The sequence below is a fragment of the Leptosomus discolor genome, chromosome 9, assembly GCF_034619465.1.
Source record: "Leptosomus discolor isolate bLepDis1 chromosome 9, bLepDis1.hap2, whole genome shotgun sequence".
NCBI lineage: Eukaryota > Metazoa > Chordata > Aves > Leptosomiformes > Leptosomidae > Leptosomus > Leptosomus discolor.
Window position 1 is genome coordinate 20,069,985 of NC_141399.1, and position 15,477 is coordinate 20,085,461.

Below are 15,477 nucleotides of genomic sequence, written 5' to 3' on the forward strand. Positions count from 1 at the left end.
CTAGCAAAAAGATGAGATTTCTCCCGAGGAGCCAGCAGTTACCTTTGTACACATCCAGTTTGAAGTGTTTGTGTGTGAGCTGAGTGTGTAAGAGGAATCTTACGGCCTCAACCAACCATTTTGCTGTTTCACTGCGAAACAAAAAAGAAAAAAGATAAAGGAAATTATTGTTACTGTAAAACATGACTGTATAGCAGAAACTGAAGAGTGTTACGCAGCACTGACTTTGCAATACCTGGTTTTATTAAGCTGTCTGTGCAAATCCGCTTGTGATTTGCCAGCATGCTTGATCCACCACAATGACCAGTTTGGAGTCTTGGTTACAAAACAGGCTTTGAGGGTACAAATCTTGATGAGTCCCAGATATTGGGCTTGGCTGCAGATTGGGGAGGTGATGGAATCCTCTTTACTATTCAGCACGATAGTAGCATTAGTGTTAAACCTGCCCTTTCTGAAGGGATTTGTATGGGATGGGTGAGTACTTGGCTATGAGCATGTCCTGTGCCTAAATCACTTGTGTCATAGCAGGCAAAGAGCTTCTGTAAAGCCACCTTGGCTTCTGTGGCTTCCTGGAGGTACAGGGGAATCCTGCTCCTCCTTGCTCAGGTGGGGGAGATCTCCAGTCTGCCCTGTTCTGCATCTTTCCTTTTTACTTGTTTGTATTTGTAATAGTTAATTAAATAATAGGGGGGGTTTTTAATAGTGCTGATGAGTCTTCTGATGAATGTGATGATGTTGTACAGAAATGGGCAGATTCACCAGATCCCATATGTTTGCCATTTCACTTAATAGTTTGGCTCATGGCATGCATGAACCTGTGGTGAAGAACTGTCATTTAGAAGCGAAAAAGTTTGCTTTCGCATTTGTCTCTCATCTTCATATATAAGAAGAAATAGTGATTTTTAAACCTTTGCAGAGTGAAAGAAAGACATGAGGACAACAAAAATGTGTCCAAATTTGCAAGCCCTTGAAATTTCCTCATCCAGAACTGGGCCTTCTTTCTGTGCAGGCTGAGGAGGAGGCAGTCATCACCACGTGGCATTTACTTACTATATGAAATGTTCTGCCTTAAAAAAGCAAAGCCCCCAAAACTTCAGAACTATTTTTGTCTTTGTTGGAAGATAGGACATAATATATGAGAGAGTCTGTCTTGGATGTTAATTTGATGTGCAGTTGATTGCAGGGTTTAACTTCCTGGGTGGGATAAACATGACAGCTCTTTTCTCCTCCCTGAGTAAGCAAGAGGAATTTTTCGAAGTGTTTTAACTGAATACCCTACCCCATTTTCTCAGCGGCCTCACCATTTATTGAACTGGACACTGCACTGTATGGACTTCTGGCCTGGCTTTCTGTTGTCATCTGTGGTGCAGCAGGTTTGGTTTGTATTTCTTGGTGCTGGTAACCCTCCTTACGGCATACGGCTCAGGGTGCAGCTTCGCTTTTTGTGGCAGGGTAGGAGGCTCATAGGTTGATCTAATGTGGGGCAGCTGGACAAACGGTAACTTTGATTAGTTGAAGGTAATCTGCTTATCTCTTGCAAAGTGCCCTTCCTACAGTGATTAGATGTTGAGCACAGCATGCCTGTGTGTGCAAAGGCAAGAGATGGGGCAGGTTGGAATAACTCAGCCATAAAATAGTAGCGACAGCTACAGTCTGGTCCTGTTGTGTAATTCCCCTTGGTGGAAGGCTCCAAACTGGGTCAGATCCGTGTGAGAAACGAGGACAGTCTCACAGCTGTGTAATGCCTACCTTCCTGTTGTGCTGTGGCCCTGCTGGCTGCTCCCAGTGCCACCAAGCAGGGTGGGAGCCCTCCTGAGACAGGGGCTTACGTAGTGGAGAGCATTGAGGAGCCAAGCAGGAGGATGGGAGGGAGGAAGACAGACAGCAGCATGACAATAGGCACAGAGAAGTTAACCATCTTTGATTCACCGAGCTTCTGCAAGATTTAATTAAGTCCTCTCGAAAGGTTCTGTTTAACTCTTACGCATATGGTGGGGGCTGCTGAGCGGGTGTCAAGATTTAGCTTATAAAGAACATCTATGTACTGCTAAACAAAAATAAAGCTTAGTTTAGAGCCCTTTTGTACTCCAGTCTGAGAGATAGCTGCTCTCCACTGGGTTTGATTTTATTTATAGAAGTACAAAGACCCATATCCCTTCCTTCAAACGATTTTCAGAGTGTTCTGTGGTGGTTTTTTTTTTTAAGGTTCTGCAACAAGCAATGAAACATGAGAGATGGCACACAAGAGGATACTGATGGGAGAAACTCTGTCATGTGTCATTCCTTGACCTGGAGCATTTAGTGGCATTACAGCACTTTGCTTTTCCTGTTTGCAGATGAGAAATAATTTCTGTCATTTTAGTAGTGTTTGTATTATTTAGGTTTTTTTATTATTTTTTTGGTTGATGCTTAGTTTGCTGGGATAGTAAAGTATGGAAATGTTTTAATATGCTTCTGTTGATATGGTTTTCAGCAGCTAGCATGTGAGGTGCTTTATAGCACAGTATGGACAATATAGGAATAAATAAATCCTCTTGAAATCCCAGGTGACCAGACCAGCAGAGCCCCATGAAGGTTAACGCTGCTGACCATCTCCTCCTGAAATGTAAGGAAACACAGTGTTACAGTTATGCGTTTGAGTACAACCTGTAAAGAGTAAATCAATTTTTTGTTTTCCTTAGGGCTGAATATCAGCTGGAAGGGAACATTGTTGCTGTTTAAAAGTAAAAATAAATCTTTGTTTTTAAATACATATAGACCTTAGCACAGCATTTGACAGGAAAAACTTCTGATAATAGATTTCTTTGTGTCCGCAATCCTTGATTGAAGTCACCAGATGTCAGAAAGTAAGCAGTCTTGGACCTTGCAGCACCCGGGAGTCACTGATTTGCAGCAGGCTGACAGCAACAGGGTTTGGTACCTGCCTACCAGCAGACCACAGAAGCTGAATGAATCTCTGTGGCTTGTGTAATCTGGCACAGTTCCAGCTGAGCTAATTTAGGTTTTGGCCTTTTCGACCATCTGCTTGACTAAGCCAACTTATTTTGTGTGACACACGTAATAGTGTAGGGACTTCAGTTGTCTCTGCCTGGTGGTCAAGTGCTCCTGGGACCTAGTGGTGGAAGGCTTTCTGCTCCAATACCAGTCTCTGCAAAGACTGTTCTTCCCATGTGTTTATTTTCTTTCAGACACTCTTCAGTGTCACTGAGGAGCTGAAGGAGGCAATAATTCAGTACACTTGACAGTTAGATTTTTCAGCCCTGCTACAGGGTTGTTGACTTGTGTCTTTAACCTTCAAGTTTCTGAGCTCATGTAGTTACTGCTGAAACACAGCTGAAAATGAAATTTCTGTTTCTTGAAGTGTTTGTAGACAGGTATGGTGCTGTATCTGTTTAGAAGGCTTTTTTTGTTTGTTTGTTTTATAAATTGGCTGATTAGTTCTCAAACATTTTATAGTTTACACTGGAAATGTAGTGTAAGTAAGGGGCAGGAAAATGAGTAGTGAGGAAATGTATCCCTTGTCTTTCTTTAAAGCTTTCTGGGGAATGTGTGGGTAGTAATTCTTCTTGAGGCTTGGTTTTTGAACACATCCTTTGCTTTATGTTCCTTGAGATCAAAATGCCACCTTTATTTTCCTTTCTTGGTTGTGTTTCTTTCTTTTAATCCGTTTTAGAGAGCTCCTTTATGATAATTCTTTGTGTATGGAAGAGAAGTACCTATTGCTGTCCAGAAGTGACAGAGCATAATCTGAACAGATAAACTTGTGACTTCATGATTGCCCTGGTCCTCTCTTTAGGCTTTGTCATTGTTTTGTACCATGATTTCTGCTGTGATGCACTGGAGCAGCGTAACAGAGGAGTTATGCACAACCAGCTTTGGTTCTTGTCCTTTAGAGAAAGGAAATGCAAATTCTTTCTGATCCATCCTTCCTTTGTGTTTACTTTGCTTCTTACCCTGCTTTACAAAGGGATTTACAACTTTTTTTTTTTACTGGATCTTTGTTGTCTTCTGTCTGTGCTGTTATTAAGGTAACACAGTCTCTGTTCTGTTGGTTGGAACGGAGACTTCAGACCAGCTGTGATGAGTAGCTGGGTGACCTTCGCCACCAGTACAGCTAAGTCAGAAGGGTGGTTTCTGTCTGTGACCCATGGTCTGCGTACTGCGATTTGCAGCGCGGAGGGATCAGGGTATCCATATGCGATTCTGAGTCTGATCCTTTTTTCTAAGCTTCGTGTTTCGAAGGTAGTGTTCTGGAATTGTTCACTTAATTTATTTGGTTTTGCATCTTTGTATAATCAGACATTGATACTAAGAATCTTTCTGCTGTGTATGTGTCAAGGACAGCAAGAAAGAGGTGGTTTTTGAGTGATTAGTTAATATATTGGTTCTGATATTGATTCTACAATGCTGGGCCTATATCACTATGCTACATTGCTTATGACATCCATTTTCTACACAGGATTTTGTGCATAGTCTGATATAACTGTTATTTAAAAGAGTAATGGCAGATTTGTGTTTTTATATGCAGTAATCCTGCTATGATTTTGAGCCTTGAGGCTCAAAGGTTGGAATTTACTGGACTCCTTATGTAGCTCTTTTCTTTTCTTGCAGGGCTGCCTCACGGTAGAACATGAGCAGGTAATGCACAAGGAGCACTACTGGGAATCATGTCAGACGAGTCAATCTCAGGGAGTGATCCGGACCTGGACCCGGACTTGGAGCAGGAGGATATGGAAGAGGAAGAGGAGGAAGATGAGGAGGAGGCGATGGAAGAGGACAATGACGGGGATGACGAGGAGGACTTACTTGATGAGAGTGGTAAGTGAAGGGGGTTGTCAATCTCTGCATACATTTGTTATACAAAACTGGCGTTACTAATTTGCATGAGTGACACCTTGGTAGATAGCATAGGGGTTAGGATTTGTCCAGCGCTTTGCAGGGAGAAGTGCTTATGTGAGTGTTTAGTTTAAAATAGGGATTTAGTGTAGGTTAAATTTGGACTTTTGACCAAAAAAATTTTCCATCATGAAAACAAGACACAAGCATAAATTTTAAGAAGGACAGAATTTTTTAAATAGCTAGAGATTCTGGGGAAGCAATTATATAAATAAGTAAATAAATCAATTTACAATTACTTGTATTATTAAAAGGATGTGGTTAAATTAAATATGTTTACATCACTGGCTGGCCCATAGGTGAACAATTTAATGGATGCTATGGGCAATTATTGCTCACTTACAATAATCATCTTAAACAGCTGGAAAATGTTGTTTTCTGACAGCGTAAAGATTGGATTTATTTCTGTTTGTTTTACAATATAAAAGGTGGCAGTGCTGACTAAGTTGTCACCTTCTATCCTCACCTAGTTATAACTGCCCCACTCTCCTATTCGGTTAGGACCAATATAGCTGTTTGTGGACCTGCGCTGTGCAGTTACATTTAAGCAAGATTAGGTAACTGTTCTGGTTCGTGGCATGATCCTAGAAATATGTTTGTTGGTCCAGCAGAAGGGTTGATTTTCTAGGGCACATAGACAGAAATGTATGGCTCAGGTGGGAATTCCCTGCACTGTATTTACCACCAAGCTGCTTGTATCACAAAACTACAGCCCAAGCCTAAGGGGATGCTGTATTTGCTTCCTTTAAAATTGTGATTTTTAGGAATTTCAAAGGGTGTGCAGTTTTGAATGCACCTACTTAAACCTACTGAGAATAGTCTTCCTTTTCTTAGTGTAGAATGTGTTAAAGACAGATACTACTTCTCTCCCCTTCTAGTTACTAAAGTATTTTTGGTTTCAAAGTACATTGTTGTCCTCAAGTGTTGGTGGTTTGGCTTTTTTTCTTTCAGCCATGCGCTGTGTTGATTTAAAATGCTTATAAAATATTTACACAAATGAATGTTATTCCTTTGGTTTTTTTCACGTGATGGCTTTTTCTACTGAGAAAGTAGCAGAAATGGAAGTGATAGTTCAGGTAAGAAACAAGGGAGTTCCCAGGAGAGAGTTATAGGGCCACAGATTACTTTGTCTCAAAGAGACTGGTGGAGACCTTGTCACTTTGTTCATGGGAACCTGCACCCAGCAGAGCCATAGGAAGCATGATGTTGTAGACACTTTTATTAACAGAGAGGAGTGGCTGTATGTTGTGTCCAAGTGGCTCATTCCCCATGGTTATTTTGTCATAGACCTATGTATTTTACCAGCTACTTCTGTATTATTGAGGCTGAATACTCATAATTGTTTTTCAGGATTATTCCTTCCAAAGCAAACAAAATCAATGTAGGTATATCAGAACATGGCTAACTGTTAATGACAGCTGCTTATTTTCATCTTAAATCACTAGAAACATGTTTATGCTTTATATTTCTTTAGTAACTAATTAAAAATAAATTTTAACGAATGTAGGAAATAATGAAGAAGAGTAAAAAGACAATTTACATATAACTAAGATAAAATGTTTTTATAATTGTTCATAAGGTACAGGAAAAGCTCTTTCTTGCACAATCTGAGCAAAGCTAGATTGCCTCTGAGGTTTCCGATTGTTTCAGCTTTAATTCTGTCTGTCAGAATATCAGGATGCTTTCTGTGTGCTTAGCTGTATAATTATTGTTTTCTGTGAAGGTGTCCACTCTGCTTTTTCTGATATTTCTTCACAGCTACATACTGCCTGAGAAATGTCATTTGATATCTGTATTACCTTAGATCTAATATAAAACCAGTCTCCTCCTATTTGGCCTATGAAGTATAGCTAACTTCAGAATTTAAGAGGATCATTTTATTTTGCCCATCTGATGTTTATAGTCCTGTCTCTTTGTAGATGACCCTTGTTTGTAAAAATCAGCTTAGGAACAGACAGTTACTTTTATTCACAAGAAGGAAGGAACTGCTCTAATGTTTATACTATGAAGCTTTTTAAAAGCTTAATTTCAATAATTTCTTTTAAAACTTTGTTCTCCCTGTTCCCAACTGTGCTGTTCTGCTCCCCTTCTGGTATTGTGGTTGTTCTGTAGATGTTCTATTGGGGATCCTGCAAGGATCCTTCTCTTGAGATTGGGCTCTTGCATTTTTCTATCACTACAAGGTTTAGAAGGTTATTGGTCTTTCACAGTTATTTCCTTGGAAGGGCGACAGGCTGCATATATGTTTTCTCCAAACTGAAACTGATTACTTGTTTTAAATAATAGTCATTATAACAATTATAAAACTAACATTTCTACTGCTTGCTTGCAAAATAGTGTCTTTGTTTAAGGAACATAGGTTTTCCATGTTTTGATGGTGACTCAAATTACTTAAGAACCTTCCAGGGTTAACGTAATGTTATCCACACCTGTTGATGGTGGATAGTATAGTCTCAGACTTAGCAGTGGCTTGTGCTTTGCACGTTTAACATCTTTTTGCCTTTTTGATATATGTTGTGTGTGGAATGAGTACTTGCGGTGGTTTCAGTTTCAGAATTTTCTTTGAGTTCTTTTTACATTCTGGTAATTAAGAGTGGTATCTTCAGTTTTGGTGCAGTTTTTCCTCATTTCTGCTCAAGATTTTGTTTGCATTTAGTATAGGCTGTCCCATAGATGGTCTAGAATTTACTTTAGTTTGGACTTCTATGGTACAAACTTTCAATCTTGATGAAAGCAGTTCTTAAACCTCCTCCTGCCCTCAAGGAAGAAAAAGAGCACAGAAGGTTAGTTTTCTGAATATTTCTGAACCAGTGGGAGTTAATAACCACCTAGCTTACATCCTTTGTACATTTCTTTGGTGGTGGTCAGTTAATGAACCTTAGCATCATATGTAGGTGCACTCAGAGCGTTAGTCTTTTTTTTTCTAGAGCACTTCTTCCAGGACATATACCTGGACATATAACTGCTTCCCAATGGCTGCCAGACTGCACACCCATCCTAGCAGCGTGCTTCAATCCTAGCCAGAGGCTTCCACTGCTTTTCCAGCCTTGTCATCCCTACCCACTGCATCTGTTTTCTCATCACTTGTGGGTAGCAGCACTTTTTTTATCATGTTTTATTTTGTGATATTAGTGCGTGACTGCTAAGAACTTTCTTTGTTAACTCCCTAAACCCTTTTCACTAGAACTGTGATGTACTGATGACTGCAGAGATAAAGGGCTGTTTCAAGTCCTGCACTTCTTGTCTGATCCTGGTAGTTGCTTGGGACTGTGTAGAATTCCATAGGAATAAAAGCTAATTTGAGCAAAGAGGAAACAAACCTCCAGTATGGATTTTACAAGTCATTCCAAATGCAGGGACTGTTCGTACCTCAGAGCTTTCCCAAGGAAGGCTATTGAGTGTTTGAATGAATCCCACTGTAGTGCTCTGTTTTTCCACTTTCTGAATGTCTTCGGATTATTCTGATTGAAGTCTCTGGAATTCATTATCTCTTACTCATACATATTGCTGTAATTCTGCTATTAATAGTGATCACAAGTTGCTTGTTTTCTTAACTCTGAGTATATGGGTTAAACACTTTTTTTCTTTTTAAGTGTAGTTGAGGGGTGAAAGTGTAAAGAGCTGGTTGTTTCAGTTCTCTGGCAGATGCCTTAATGAGCACAGGCATTCAGACACTGTTCTCAAAGGCTACTAGTTGTGTTCGTATTACAGGGTGTGCAGTACTGCAGAAGGGATTGGGATCAGTGCTTTTGGGCTATAGCAGTGGACAATTTTCCAGTACCATGGTAGTACTGCAATTCCTAATGTACAGATATACTAGGCAACTCCAAATAATAGTGTATTAGATGCTACTGTTGTGATGTGACAATCTCCACGTAATTGGCCTTGTCTTCTGCCCTGTGTTGTCCACTTTGCCTGTGTTCTTCTTTCCCATCCTCTCTTTCTTTCCACAGGGCTCGGGGTGTGCTAGCTCCATGGAATCTCTCTTTGACTAGCAGAGAACAGGAGAAGATGGAAGCAGTATGTGCTCCCTCTTCCCACCTCAGACTCATACTGTTCCTTATCCTCCCTGACAAAGTGCTGGGACAAAGCAAAACTGCTTTGTGTGGGGTTTCTGTGGATATACGGACCCTTAAAGAGGAGTGAATGAGGAGCACAGTTGTGTCGGTGGTACAGAGTCGGAAGTCCCAGGAAAGTGGAGGACACACGGGTGCCTGTGCTCTTTTGCACTGCAGCTTCTTAGTAGGGTGAAGGTACCAGGGCCAAGTCTTAGAACCTCTGAAGGATTGGCCTAGGAGGTTAGTCAGGGGAAAGAGAGACCCTTTTCCTCACCCTAGCCTCTTAAAGCTGTGCTCATCCCTGTCTATGACATTGGATAGTATCATGACAGACCAGACAGAGTTACCTCTTGTTTCTAGAGCATGATCCAAAATATATTTCAATGTCTGCTTTTTGTTTAAACTTGTGTGCCACTTGGTACTCACAGTTTTGAGTTTCCCAAGATACCAAGGCAGGAGCACTTGACTTCAGATGACAGCCACTGTTGAGTCAGGTTTGAAAAGATCTTTGCTTTCCTTCAACTGTTGCTAGATGAAAGCCTGTTTATTTAAATGGATACTGCTGGCTCAGCTCTGCGTACAATTTTCACTTGGTGTTTGGGAAAAAAAATGTTGGCACGAAATTATAGCAAGAATGGCTTTTGTTTAATGTGATGTTCCTTTGTGGCTCTTTGTGGCTCATCATCGTGGTGCATGCAGCAAGGGGTGCAATTATATTGAAAGTGAAATAAATTTGTAGCTGCTTGGATAATTTCCTTGTCTAACCTGATGGGAAAAATCAGTAGTTAACACCATACTTACTAGAAAGTTCATTAGCACCTGTAGTTATTAAAGCTGAAATTATTTTGGAAATCTATTTTTAAAGTCATGTGGAAGTGTGGGTTAATATTTTTTTTGAATGATACATGAATGCATCCTTGAGGTGCAGGAAGATGCTGCTCATTTTGGGAGATAGTGTTATTCATGTGCTTCCCACCCCAAAGTGTTACATCTTTTCTCCCCAGCAAAGTGCTGGAACAAAACAAAACTGTGGGGTGTATGTGTGGGAGTCCCCAGCTGGATGTGTGAGGTTTGGAATAAAGCAAATTTCTGTCCTTACAGGGGAAAGAAGGAAAGTCTTTGGTACAAATCTGTTCATTTAGTGGTCTCCTCCTTCTCATAGACAGGAGTTTTTGCTTTTCATCTGAAGTTATTCTTATAAACTAGGTCATGTTATACTTGCCTGTATGAAACTGAGAGTGTGGAGACAGTTTCCTGAATAATACCCTGCTAAATGGTATCCTATTCTGTATCATTTTATATCCAGATTTTAAAAGGCCCATACTGCTGGGAGAAAAAAGAAGGGGTGCGGTGGGGTTCTGTTAGAAAGTAATTTACCTGCACTTTTTACTTGAGTTGGATGGTCCTGTTTGTATTGGTAGATGAAGATTAGTCCCAGCAACCTGAAATCTTTTTGCCTTCTACTTTTGACCAGACTGCACACCATTTTCTCTTAGGAAACTGGTTTTAAGTTGTCCTCCCTATCTACTAGAAAATGAGATGCATTCCTTAAGAAGGGGAGGAGCAAATACATGCTTATTTCTTTAATCTCTCAACTCCTTTTAGAAAGCAGCTTTTCACAGCTGTGTTTTCGGGTGGTATTGAGCATCCCAAGGTTGAGGCAGCCTCAGAGACTATGCCTGCTCTTTGAGGAACCCTTTAATGAAATGCTTCAATCTGCTGCAGTATACGGGCACAGTGAACTTGATTGCTTCTTGCTTTCTGCCTCAAACTGGTGATACATGTACTTTGATATCTTTTCCTTGTTGTTTAGCTTGGGGATGGTGGCAGGGGCTAAGGAAAGGTGCAGGCCTGTTGGAGTAAGCTCAGAGTGGAGATGAGGCTCTTTTTATTGGTTGAAAACGGATGAGTTGGAGAAAAAGGTGTGGAAAGAAACAAAAGTCAGCACTTCCCTAAATCTAGAATAGCGCTGAAGATGATCATGAGAGTTCCTTTAATTTTAAGCTCTGCTGTATTCTGTGGGTGCCCGTAAGTAATAGTCCTATAATTTAATCTGCAAGTTGCTGTTTGCAGAGCACAAGGTGTATTTCTTGGGGCAAGGGAAGAGTGGTGATTGACATCTTTACATTTTTTCCTTCTTTATGGACTTTCCTATCTTGTTTTGGGTTTTGGGGTTTTTGGTTTGTTTTGTTTGTTTTGTTTTGGTTTTTTTTTAATTTTGGTTTCATGCCGCTGAGTACAGCTCCTAGAGTCCACCAGTATTATTTCTAAGAAAGCTAGAAGGGCTATCCTGGGGGAAGCAAACCTCTTCTCAACAGTAAGTTTTTTGCCTCTGCAATGACCCTGATCTTTGTAAGGCTGGTAAGCCAAACCTGAACTTCCACATACCACTGTGCACTTTGCTGTCCTTAAACAACCAGCTAGATTTTAATGCTTGTAGTGATTTCTTGTAGGCTGTCTCCCAAACCAATGATTGCATGTAAAGAGGATGGCATGTATGGTATCACACAGGTACAAAGGTAATCACTACATATGAAAGAATTTACTTGTGAATTAATATCCTGCATATTGACATGTGTTTAAACTTTATCAAATTGTTAATTGAAACTGCATTACCTGAGAAAATGATCCTTATGGATCAGAATGTTTAAATGTGCTTTATCATAGAGGTGCAGACTGTGGGGCTCAACGTCAAGTCAGCTGGTTGTGGATAACTCCATCAGCAAACATGTGTCTGACTGTAGATAATCAGATGCATTTCTCAGGTATCTTACTATAATTAAGTTGAGGGTTTTTTATTGTTTTCAGAGTTTGTGAAAGGGGCAAGAGCATCTCTGAAGTTGCTTTGTGTCTGTTAAGCATACGCTTTCTGCCTCTGCAAATCTTGTGTTCAAGACTTGTGTTCGTTTCCTAAGACCCCAGAAAGTTGGGAGCTGGCTGTCTTCTATGTTTCCGCAGTCCAGCTGAAAAAAATACAAAATATATAGTTAGTATCAAAGGTGAAAAGAGACTGCATACTAGTGTTTGCAGTTTTAGCAATCGTGGTTACTGAGTAATGCAGGAAGGTTACGTTGAAATTACAGGGAAGAAGGTTTGCTTCTCATGCAGGCAACAGCCCCCACTGATTTCTGTGGGAACTTTGCTTTGTTACAGGAGGCTGCATATTTTACCCATTATTTTTATTCTGGCAGTATCGCTGTAATACAGTCTGTCTTTCAGAACAAATGGTGTTTCTGTGTGCAGTCTGAGGGGTTTGGACCTGCCCAGCTAGGAAGTGTCTACATACCCAACATATTGTATGGGAGCTGCTAATGCCCCTGCAGACCCTGTAGCAGGGATCCAGCTCACTTGGAGTGGCTTTACTGGACTCATTAAATAGTGACGTTAAAAAAAAAAAAAATCCTCTTGGGTGTTTTGCTGGGAACAGCCAGTACTGTACGCTTTGTTAGCTCCCTTTCTGCTGAACCTGAAGCTGTGGATTGCCTTGTCAGGCATTTTGTTTACGTCGGGGCAGTTTCAGTTTTTGGAGGGCGATAGAGGCAGGTGGAAGTCCCTTGTCTACAGGCTGTTTGCCCGTAGATCTGGGAGGAGTAGGGGAAGGTAACAGGAACGGAGAGGACTGTGGGAGGAGTGGTGCCTGGGGTTTTGGGAGGTTTTATTGACTGATTCCAGCATTTTAACTAACCCTGTGAACTAGGTTATTCTCAGCAGGGTGAGGGGTGATGGCTGCTGTGGGAAGGAAGGATGAGATCCTGACAAGTGCTGTCCCCCCAGCCCCCTTCACAGGGAATTACAGACTGACGATGTTGCAGGTCAGACTCTGTGCCTTTCGCTGTCTGCCTGCTCTGTCTGAAAGTGGGGACTGTTTCCCGGTCTCCTCTACTTACCCCAAGCAGGGTGAAGCTGCAGACGAAAACAATCCTGACTCCTTTGCCCCCCTCCAGGCTCTCTGACAGTGGCTTCCTTTCTGAGAGGGTGGCACAAGGTCTGGAATAGTCTAAGTGTTATGTAACCTGGAGTAATGACTTGCTTTACTACTTTAAAAGGAGGTGATGATGCCAGAGCTTTGCTTCCCTCAGACCCGCTGATTAGGCAAGGGACTGGCTGATCTCATGAAATGATGTGGTATTAGAACTAGCTACGCTTTTTTCCCTTCTTTCCTTCCTCCTTCCCTTTGATCTATTGTGTATGATGGAATACAAAATAGAAATCCTTCTATGCAGTTCAAGAACAGCCCACATCCATGGCTCTGCATTCAGATCTCTCTATATGTATATGGATTTTTTCAAATGTTTTTTTACCTGTGGCTACATGCTCTCTTTTCTTAAAGCTGCCACAAACGTGAGAGTAGCATGAATGCACAGGGAGCAGGGTCAATGAGTGAGTGGTTATTAGCTGGTTATTGCTCCAAGTCTTCCATGGAGAGGAGAAGTATCTTGTTACTTCCTGCTTTTCTGATAGGCCTTGCAAGATGTGGGGGTTGTGCTTTATTGGCCAAAAACTTGCTTTTCTCTTTTCACAAAGCAGCCAGAGTATCTCTAAGGACAGTCGCACTTACTTCTCTGTCACGTTTGGTACCTTTTTCCCCATGTACATTTTCCATAGTCAGCTTCGTCCTGCACCTAGTCATTGCTAATAGATACCGTACTCCATCACCTGCAACTTCTGAAACCGTGATGAAATCACAAGGAAACTAATTAGCAAATTTGTAATGTAGTATTTTCCCTCGAACAGGTAAGGAGTGGCAAAGTGACTTTGCCAAGGTCGCCTGATGAATGTAATGAAGCAAAAGTGAAAATCCTCTGCTTTACATTTTAAGCAGCACCCCTTTTATTTTCAAATATATTATGTGAAACACTTCTCTGTTTTGCATTTGAGTTTAAACTATGCAAGGGGTCCTTATTTTAATTTTTCCTTAACGTCTGGTATTGTGCTTGTTTTAATGACTGGTTAAATGAAATGTGCGTGTGGCTATATGTTGTGCAAGTATAATATTTTTAGCCAAGAAGCAGCAGCAAGTTTGGAAGGAGAGGGAACTGTTTTAGTTAGATTAGAAGTATTCTTCAGATTTTAAAACACAGTATCACATCACAGTTATTTGCTTTGTTTGTTGTTTTAATTTCCTGCTTAGGCTTTATAGAAAACTGCAACACTGAACTTTCAGAAGTGTCTGGCTCATCATGTTTGGATCAAAGTTTTTTTGATGCAATACCTGTTTTTTATTTTAATAACAGGAGTTTGTACTACAGATGTTGAAAATGTCTTACTCGCATTTTCTTCAACATGCAGTTCACTGACTTAGTCTCAAAAAAATTCTAAGTAGGAGTCGGAAGACATTATTTTTACTTGCAAATATGCAAATAGGATTGAGACAGGAGAAAGCTACAAGGTAAAATCTTTTTGGGCTAGGTGAACAGAAACTTCTAGTTTAAATCTCTGCCAAAACAAATTTTGCAATTAAAACATCTGTAGATAATCTTCACCTAGCTAAAATATTTAAACACTTGAACTATTAGAAGCAATTTTAAAATGGCACTTTTGTGTACTTACAGCTTGTGATTTATGTCAAATTTGCACTTAAATGAAAACTGGAATGAAATTAAAGTTGTACAAAATCACTCTTTGGTGGTGCACAAATACATTGTGTCATCTTCAGCAGCAGAAATGGAGCAAGTTATAGGAAGAGATGACAATCAGTTTCTTGAATATAGCTGTGATTGTAACTCAAAGGATTTAGCTTTGATTAAGATGATGGTAAATACCTATGGTATAAATCCTTTGACTTTAAAATCATTAAATCTTGTCTACTAACAGCTTGTTTTCTTCAATACATTCAAACACCTTTGAAAGCCTGGGGCTGAAGTCTGAAGCAGTGTCACATTTTGCCACAGTGACAGTCTGAAAAGCATTTGCAGAAGGCACTGAGTTTCATCACTACCTGTATTTTGTGGGATCATATGTTACATTATGTACAACTTCCCCTCACCCCCAGTTATGATTTGGGTAAGTATGGGAAAGAAAATAAACCAAGATTTGTATGAATACAAATAAAATGAGAAAAAACAGGTCGATCAAACTTTATGCCTTAACAGTTCAGTCCAAAACTCACTAAAGCCAATGGAAAGACTCTGGTTTTCCATGGTTGGTTTAGATCTTACTCAAAAAGAGTTTTTATTTACGGTGCAGTGTTTGTTTGAAAAAGCAAATTATTCTCAAAACTCAGCAATACTCAGTTGCCAAGAAACAGTGTTGTGGAGTTTGAGTTTGATTGTGTCTGAACTGTTTTCGGTTGATAAACACCATCTTATGCCATAACCAACTCAAACCTGATATTCTTGTATGTTTTCCATGTTGCTAAAACAACATGGAAAACCGGATAGGGAAAGTGACCTTAGTGATACTTGTATGTGCGACTAGGAGCTGATAATCAAGAGTGAAATTTGGCTGTCAGGCCTAGTTTGTGTTTAATAACTTATTAACAATAACTTTGTGAGAAAGCTGTGGGATAGGGAAGGGACTGCAT

At 40.3% G+C, this 15,477-nt stretch overlaps 1 protein-coding gene across 1 annotated transcript in view; it reads left to right on the forward strand.

Annotated features, from left to right (window-relative positions):
* Window positions 1-4,667: 4,667 nt before the first annotated feature.
* Window positions 4,668-15,477, forward strand: part of RAD54L2 (RAD54 like 2) — a 44,568-nt gene continuing 33,758 nt past the window's right edge. Inside the window, exons 1-2 of the mRNA XM_009958600.2 lie at window positions 4,668-4,818; window positions 7,080-7,095. Coding sequence (XP_009956902.1) covers window positions 4,668-4,818; window positions 7,080-7,095 — 167 coding nt within the window. The remainder of the gene's footprint in view (window positions 4,819-7,079; window positions 7,096-15,477) is intronic.